The 9,332-nt window shown below is 35.5% G+C and overlaps 1 protein-coding gene across 1 annotated transcript; it reads left to right on the top strand.

Annotated features, from left to right (window-relative positions):
- The first annotated feature begins 3,900 nt into the window (after window positions 1–3,900).
- On the top strand, window positions 3,901–6,825 carry LOC102595995 (phosphatidylinositol 4-phosphate 5-kinase 6-like). The gene is made up of 7 exons (XM_006347969.1): window positions 3,901–5,042; window positions 5,122–5,455; window positions 5,603–5,719; window positions 5,806–5,999; window positions 6,074–6,201; window positions 6,287–6,365; window positions 6,537–6,825. The coding sequence occupies exons 1-7, from the start codon at window positions 3,901–3,903 to the stop codon at window positions 6,823–6,825; spliced, it is 2,283 nt and encodes a 760-aa protein (XP_006348031.1).
- Window positions 6,826–9,332: the final 2,507 nt, after the last annotated feature.

Raw genomic sequence — 9,332 nt, 5'->3', positions numbered from 1 at the left:
AATTCTTGAATAGTGTCTTGCATGCATTGATAGTTCTTTCGTTTAGAAGTCTTTTTAACGGTGGCCAACGTTAGAACTCGCCTTGTTACTACTTGCCGGACCAAGGAGGTAATTAACAAGAAAAGAATTATCAACATAGATTTAGTGTGATACTATCTAATAGGCTAGTGTCGATTGGTGCGAAGTAATAACTAAGCCAAACATCGATTATGATGTCTAATATGAGGTAAAGGTAAGGGTTAGTAAATTATACACACGTAGCCGGACCAAGGTGCGGGGTGAAATTCTCTAGATGCCGGACCAAGGATTTAGAGATACCTAACTTATCACTTTGCATGTAATACACTAGAAAAGGATTGTTATTACTAGGATTACTGCATTATGAGATTATGGGGAACACATGCACCCTAGTTATTTCTCCTATCTTGATAACAATTAAAGTTGAATTTAATTATTGATTACAATATTAAGTCTTACTATTTGTTTTACACAAGCACAACCCCCCTTTTTATTACTTGTTTCTGGAAATAATTTGGCTAATTGAATATAATTGTTGGTTAAAAGTAAAGTCTAAACCATTTTCCTCGTGGGATCGATCCCAACCTATAAGTTGGGTTCTTTACTTGATAACGATCGCTTATGCTTCTGAAAGGAGGTGTAATTTGAGCGTATCAGTCACTGTCGTCGAGTGTGATTTATGTTGAGGTCTTTGTTGTCGAGTTTTATTAATGTCGAGGTCTTTGCCGGCGAGTGTTATTTTATGGATAGGTCTTTGTCAGCTAGTGTTATTTGATGTCAAGGTCTTTGTCGGTGAGTGTTACTAATACCGAGGTATTTGCCGATGGGTGTTATTGATGTCGAGATCATTGCTGACAAGAATTGTAATGCCAAGTTCATTGTCGGCGAGTACTGTTGATGTCGAGGTCTTTGCCAGTGAGCACATGGACTATGGGTGTTCCCCTGTGTCCTAATTGATATTAGTACATGATAATCTTGTTACTTGTGTTTGGTGTACTTGATTGTTGTACTTGATGATCTTGATACTTGTGATAGTCGGGCTTGACTATTGTGAGTGATGATCTTGACTCGTGTGATTTTGAAACCTTGTGAATTGTGCTTTGTAAATTGTTAGGTTGGATTGATTTCTATGTAATTATAGTGAAATGAGTTATCATTTTCTAGCTAGATTTACCTTGTTTTAGTGGGTTACTTGTTAAGTTTTATGTTGTTTGATACTCACTCCTTGCTTCTACACTTGTAGGTTCTGAGCCCGGATTTGTGTGATTGCTCTACTTCTATCTATATTTGAGGCTATCTGTGGATACTCGAGAGGTAGTTGTTTGTCATCCCTGTGGACCCTGTTGTTCCTTACTTATGTTTTGTTCTATACGAGAGACCAAGACATTGAGATTTGTATTTATCTTTCAAATTATGTATTATTACCCTAGTGGTTTGTATACGTGATAACCAGATTTTGGGGGCATTTTAGAATGGCTAAGTTTTCTGCGCTTATGTTATTATTAGTTTATTTTCACATTTCTTTTGTTTTGTTGGATTTTAGGCTGACTTGTCTTGGTGGGATTAGATAAGTGTCATCACGTCCATTTTAGGCGGTGACATGTTTCACCTTTTCGGTCTCTTTCTTTCTTAACATCTCAAATTAGTTTCTTAAATTCAATATTTGAATTTTCCTCGTCCTAGTGTTCCTCTGAAATTTTTGCTTTAGCATATCTCGAGATTTTCTAGCAGATTCACATGTCATGATCCTCGTAATAATTGACTTTGATTGTGATTTCTTCTTCATTTCTGATCTGATGAAGAGTTAAGTTTGTTTTCAAAGGTTATGCGGCGTCGTCTCCTCAATATACTTCCATAAATCCAAGACCCTTTAAATATTTTTTTCATCTTCATTGCCAAATTTAGTAGTTTTCGCCATTAAAAATAAGGGTGAAAGAGGAGAGTTGATGAAAGCCATGTGAAAGAAAATTGGACAGAAAGAGATCTGGACGAGTTAAATTTAAAGGGTGGTCTTTGTTGTATCCCCCCACTCCCACCCCCACAAAAAAAATCAAATTTCTCAAAGATCAATTATACTTTGATACCAATTGAAGGAGAGAAAGAGAAAACAAATATGAAAAAAGAAAGGTGATATGGAGAAAGTGGAGCTAATCTTCTTCATACAACAAAAGTTTACAGAGATACATAAAGAGGTGTCAAATCCCTTAAATTCTGAAAATTGACTTAGTGTATTGTGCTGATTCTAGAACTTTACAATAAAATAATTCAAAAGTTACAACAAAATATCAAGATTAAATTACTAGGTTGACAAACTTAGCAATACATACAAAGTCAGCACCATTTATTTTCCTATTGAGTTCTTCATGATTGTACAAAAAATTGTAAACTTTCATGTTAATCCTTGATAATTCTTTTGGCTAATTAACTAGAATTAATGTAACTATGATTGTGTTCTTACCCTAAAACCTATAGACACCATGCGATGCATGACTCGTATTATGATACTGAGATGTTTTATCTATTTGTTTTACGTATTTTAATCTTTCTATAGCTCCAACTAAATCTCCAATCATATCATACGTCCGTTAATATATTTTAAATACTTTATGGCCTTCAAATGAGTCTCAACTAGTCATCATATACTATTAAAAATGAAAAAAAACCAAGTGCGAAATTGAATTGTCATTTTAGGCATACACTAAATTAAATATCTAATTAAATATTAAATAATACTTTATATATTATACTAAATATTAAGGTGGGAAGGTGTTCAAACAAAAGTTGAATCAACTTTTAAATGTAATTAATTAAATGAGAAAGACATTAAGAAAGATGAAAATTGAAAGATCGTGGTTTCAAGACCCTTCATTTCTAAAAAAATTAATTTGAGAAGTCTTATTTTGTCATTTTCTCATATAGGATGAAGAAAAAGTTGATCTTGCTAACTATGAATTAAGACATTGGACAATATCAGATAAACCATGATAAGAAACGATAGTGTTCAATTGTTGATTTCAAAGTTTCTTCTTTTATTTGATTTGTTCTTCATCTATGTATAACTACATTTAATAAGTGTATTTATGTTTGTCATTTTTTTCCTCTCTCAATTTTGGTGGCATCATAATCCCATACAATATATAACTATAATTATATGTGATAAGTTTGATGATTCATTATAATAGTTTGGTAAGAATTTCTTATTTCTTTACAATAAATTTTTTAAGTTGCACAATATTAATTTCTTAACTTTTAAATTTTGTTGATTATGCGAAAAAATGTGATGATTACATTATTATTGGGACAAACATACCACACACGTTCCCAAAACTAGTTACAAAACTCCATGAAAACTATCCTTTTTAAAAGTAGTGTGATTTCAATTCCTTCTTTATGATATTTCAAGACACCCTATCCCAACTCCAACCCCATACATGTGCAAAACAATTTTTTTTCTAAATTTGATAACAATGGAATATAATGTCACTAGATTTATTTGAAAAAAAATAATGTTATGTGTAAATATTGGCAAATTAGATAACCCCAAATACGCCTATCCTTACAAGTGTCACGTAAAGTCTTAGTTAGATGTAATAGAAGGTGAATAAGTCCACTCATAAAATATAAAATATACAATATGTAAGTACTAGTACTTAATGAGTAATTAAAATATTTTCTAATCTTGTGATCTTAATAACACGTAGGGAGGGGGAGAGAGAGAAAGAGAGAGAAAGCGAGCAAGCCGGAGCTGATAGAGAGAGAATGAAAGAAAGAGAAGATATTGATTTTGTATCTCATCATCTGCATGTCTTTGCATGGCTGATCTGTTTGATGCATTTCTTCATCCAGGACCAAATTTATCATCAAAATTTATAAAATATTATCATGAAGGCTTGGGAGGCAACCGTGAGGAAAACACAAGCAGTCGCGAGGAAACGAGCCAACACAATATTTGGTACATATGGTCCATCGCACGTTGAGGAAGAGATAATTGATCAAGTAGATGTAGAAGAGGACAATGAAGGTCATGCGAATGGGGAGGTTTACCATTCGGAGAGGTTCCTCCCCAATGGAGATTACTATAGTGGCTATTGGGTTGATAGTTTCCCCCATGGACATGGAAAATATTGGTGGACTGATGGATGCATGTATGTAGGTGATTGGTTTCGAGGGAAAAAGATGGGGAAAGGAACGTTTAGTTGGCCGTCTGGTGCTATGTATGAGGGGAATTTCAAGAGTGGATATATGGATGGTGAAGGCACGTTTACGGGGCCTAATGGAGACTCATTTAAAGGTTCTTGGGTGATGAATTTGAAACATGGATATGGGGTTAAAGAATACTCTAATGGTGATGTTTACGATGGAGAATGGAATCGAGGATTACAACAAGGAAACGGGAAGTATGCATGGAAGAATGGGAATTGTTATGTTGGTGAATGGAAGAATGGTGTTATATGTGGTAAAGGCAAGATGTGTTGGAAAAATGGTAATGTGTATGAAGGGAATTGGGAAGATGGAGTGCCAAAGGGAAATGGAACATTGAAATGGGATGATGGGAGTTTTTATGTTGGAAATTGGAATAAAGAACAAAATGAACAAAATGGTACTTTTTATCCATCTGCATCATTGTTAGAAGGTGGAAATCTTGATTGGGATCCTCAAGAGGTTTACAATACTGATTTGATAGAATGTAGCATTTGTCCAAATGAGAAGGTTTCAATATTACCTTCTCAGAAAAAGTTGGCAGTTTGGAGGTCTGCCAAGGCGACAGAAAACAACGTTAGGCCAAGGAGGATGTCAGTAGATGGGCGAATAGACGCAGCCCCTGTAGATAGGGAATTTGGTAGAATGCGCTTATCAGACTGTGCCGGAACACCTCCAAGAATTTCTTGTATAGATGATGCTATGGATGGATATATTAGAGGGAGTCCTATTAGACATCCTAAGGCAGCAAAAAGGCAAGGAGAGACTATTTCCAAAGGGCATAAGAACTATGACCTTATGCTCAATTTGCAGTTGGGAATCAGGTATACTTTTTTTTACTGCTGGATATTTTTGTTTGTGTTGTTAACTTATATCTGTTTCTGATGTTAAATTATGTCATAGGCATTCAGTAGGAAGGCCAGGACCAGTTCCATCCCTAGATCTCAAGCCTTCGGCATTTGATCCGAAAGAGAAGTACTGGACAAGATTCCCACCTGAAGGATCCAAAAGCACACCTCCTCATCCATCTTGTGAATTCAGATGGAAAGACTATTGCCCAAAAGTTTTCAGGGCTTTAAGGATGTTATTCAAAGTCGATGCAGCTGATTATATGTTGTCTATTTGTGGTAATGACGCCCTCAGGGAGCTATGTTCCCCAGGAAAAAGTGGAAGCTTCTTCTACTTAACAAATGATGATAGATACATGATCAAGACAATGAAGAAGGCAGAAGTGAAAGTGAGATCTCTCTCTCTCTCTCTCTATCTATCTATATATATATATATATATATATATATATATATGTATGCTTAGTACTGAAATTGCGTTAGCATTCTATGCCCGAAAAACAATGAATAACTTTTCTTGTCCATGTATGGTTCTTAGGTGCTTCTAAGGATGCTCCATGCCTATTTCAGTCACGTTCGTTCTTTTGATAACACGCTAATGACCAAGTATTTTGGCCTGCATTGTGTTAAGCTAACTGGACCAGCACAGAAAAAGGTAGTGGCAGGACACCCTGCAAACATCAAATGATAAATGATCAATCACTACAACAATATAACTTATCATATGTTTTAATATCTTAGGTACGATTTGTTATCATGGGGAATCTCTTCTGCACTGATTACACAATTCATAGACGATTTGACTTGAAAGGGTCAACGTTTGGCCGGATGACAGATAAACCAGAATCAGAGATTGATGCAACCACAACTCTAAAGGACCTTGATCTCAACTTCATATTCAGGTTACCTAAGACATGGTTCCAAGAATTCCGAAGGTACGATCCTTTTTATTCATCTCCTTAATATGATCATTAGTTACCAATACTAACACATGTCCTTCAAATTTCAGGCAGGTTGATAGGGATTGTGAGCTACTAGAACAAGAGAGAGTGATGGACTACAGCCTTTTAGTTGGTCTTCATTTTAAGGAAGCAACTGGAGATCAAACTCCTCCTCCTGGTTGTAGAACACCTACTGGTTAGTGTTGATTGCATCTGTATATATTTTGTCATGAAACATATTCATAAAGTCAGATCTTTCAATCATTTTCCCGTGCTTACAGATAATGTAGGATTGGAAGATGGCTCAGCTCCTCGTCTTTCTCGTGCAGATAGGGATCGATTGCTTCTTGATCCTTCCGGGTACACTTCTTATCTTACAAATAATCCTAATTTTCTCAAAGTATACAACATTGACTTGCTATACTACGCGTGTGTTTCTATCTGAGCGCTGAAAATGTTCCGGTGCTTATTCATTGTACGCACACACATATCCTTACTAACCATACAACTAATGTGAACTGAACATGCCAGGTTGGCTGGCAGAAGTTTGGGTATAAACATGTCGGCACGCGTTGAAAGGACAGAGAGGAAAAATGACTTAGACTTTCAATTAGTAGGAGAACCAACAGGGGAGTTTTATGATGTGATATTATTTTTTGGAATCATAGACATACTTCAAGACTATGACATTACAAAGAAGCTTGAGCATGCATATAAATCTATCCAATGTGATCCCAATTCTATCTCAGCTGTTGATCCAAAGGCATACTCAAGACGTTTTCGCGATTACATATACAAAGTTTTTACAGAGGACACTTGATATATCAGTTTTCACTCCTCAATTAAATGGTAAAATGCACGAGACGGAGCTTGTTTTTGTTATTACATGGAGACAAGCTTGCCAATAACTGTACACCAATTTGAATGTTTTCTCAATGGTTGCAGCTTAAGCTAAACAATAGTACACTTACATTTCATTATTTTATTTTATTTTTTTTCCTTATGATTTTTCAAGTCCTCTTCTCAGAGATACAGACACCATTTGAGATGATAATTGTATAGAAACAGTTGTAAGAGAAATGTAACTGATTTAATTGTGAGATATGTTATTTCAGAGTTATTTGCAGAGCAGAATGGGATTTCCATTTATATTGATACTATAGGTTGTGTGCGCACACTTGCAGAGTCAGAGATTTGGTGAAGGATGTGCAATTTCATTTCAGTTGTGTTAAAGGTGTGCAAAATTAAATATACACTCATAATAACTAATATTTAACCTCTGTATATTACATAATTTCTCGACCAATGATGTGCACTAGACCACACTTTGCCTAAGGTCGCGCCGACATGCATGTGTGTGGCCTTGAGCATTTGAATTACTAAAGCAGACGAACTATTCTTACTTTCTTACATGGTGACAAGCAACTAGTTTTTCATCAACATTTCGACATTTCAGGGAACTATCCTTTTACCAAGTGTCCAAGTTTATACAGGATGAGATGTGTCAAATTAGCACGTTGAGCAGAATTTTGGCGGTTAAAATAGACCGAGTAAATAAATGGGCAAGTCGAACTTACTTGGACTGAAAGGGATTGAGCAAAAATGCAGACATAACCCTGCCGCCTATTCTTACTAAGTTTTAATTGCTTTATTTGTTCTTATATAATTATTTAGTACGTAATTGTAGACATAAATTTTGTTTGGTTAAATTCATTTGAAATTTGGATTAAATTCTTGTTCATTTGGGCTGAATAATTAATTTGGGTTTTATAAATAAAGAAGTTTGTTTTATTAAATTCAAGCCCAAGGTATATTTCATATTAAAGCTCAAACTCATCACACAAGTCAAGGTGACTTGACATTCCCGTCAAACTCAAAACCAACAAGATGATGTCACACATTCAAATGATGTTGCAATTCTAGTCAAATTCAAGTTCAAAATCCATTTCACCTTAAAACTCAAACTCATGACACGAGTCAGGTGACTTGACATCCCCGTCAAACTCAAGACCAACAAGATGATGCCATGCGCTCAAATGATGTTGCAATTCTAGTCAAATTCAAGAACCCCTCAAAATCCGCCATGTATCCAAAATGATACATCTTGACCAATCACAAACAACCTTATCTATTTGATACAACTATAAATAATAGAGTTGCATAATCTTTTAGGGGGAATGAAGCAAGCATGAGAGAAAAATCGACATCAACTATATAGTTCTTCCAAGGAGTGATCAACAGAGTTCTTCCTGGTGATCTTTCCAATGCAACGAAGCTTTCACCAACATTCTTAGCTATTAAAATACATCTTTAGGGGTCTGAATCACCCAACAATTCAAGAAATATGCTACACCAGGCCCTCAAATCTCATAGAAGTTGAGGAGAGAAGAATCAAGGAAGCAACAAAAATGCCCCATAGATGAAACAAAGGAAAGTAAAAGTGAGCATAATCCAACAATAACGCAAGAACAATATGCTAAGAAAAAGTTGCTCCATATTTTGCTACAATTGTCTTCACAGATGATAACTTGTTGTTAGGGTCTAAGCAACATAACAAACTGTTATTCATTGTATGAGCTATTCGAGAACAACATATCAATCACGTACTAATCAATGATGGTGTGACAATCAATATCATGCCAAAAATGGTTCTAACAATACTCATAATCTATATTGATGAATTTTTTAAAAGTAACCTAACGATCCAAAGTTTCAATCAAGAAGGACAATGAGCCATATTAAATATTATGTCACGCCCCGAGCCTACACCCTGGACGGGACTGGCACTCGAGAACCATTGTTGGCCTCAAGCGAACCCTTGGCCTAGCTAGACTCTCAGCGGAAAACTTTAAGCATTAAGAAGAGAATTCAAATGCAAGATAACTCAACTGTCTCAAACTAAACTCAGAATGTTTTAGAAATAAACATTTAACTTAGCCAAAGTGGCAACTCAAATCTGAACATAAGCCAATAACAATAAACTGACAAATGAACTAACTAATTGTCTATGAAGCCTCTAACAACTGAGATGGAATTCGGGACAAGACCAACAACATCCTAATGAACTAACTAATCAAATCAATAAAAGGGGAATCCTCCGAAAAGCAAGGAGGCTCACCAACTGACTCTGAGTGCTCAACTAGATCAATGAGGCGATGGGTGCTGATCCTAGTTACCTGTGTTTGCATCATAAAATGATGCAGGCCAAATGGCGTCAGTACATTGAATGTACGAGCATGCAAGGGGAAAACTAAACACGACATAAGCTTGAAATAAATCTGAAAAGAACACTTACCTTAGCTTTACTCAACTAATGGATACTCAACT

Source organism: Solanum tuberosum, unplaced genomic scaffold (assembly GCF_000226075.1).
Source record: "Solanum tuberosum cultivar DM 1-3 516 R44 unplaced genomic scaffold, SolTub_3.0 scf00097, whole genome shotgun sequence".
In the NCBI taxonomy this organism is placed as follows: Eukaryota; Viridiplantae; Streptophyta; class Magnoliopsida; order Solanales; family Solanaceae; genus Solanum; species Solanum tuberosum.
This window is presented reverse-complemented; position numbering and strand designations above follow the sequence as displayed.

Coding starts and splice junctions, on each gene's coding strand:
- LOC102595995 (XM_006347969.1), top strand. CDS start 3,901: ATGAAGGCTTGGGAGGCAACCGTGAGGAAAACACAAGCAGTCGCGAGG. Junction 6,202..6,286: donor TGGTTGTAGAACACCTACTG/GTTAGTGTTGAT, acceptor CCGTGCTTACAG/ATAATGTAGGATTGGAAGAT. Junction 6,366..6,536: donor TTGCTTCTTGATCCTTCCGG/GTACACTTCTTA, acceptor TGAACATGCCAG/GTTGGCTGGCAGAAGTTTGG.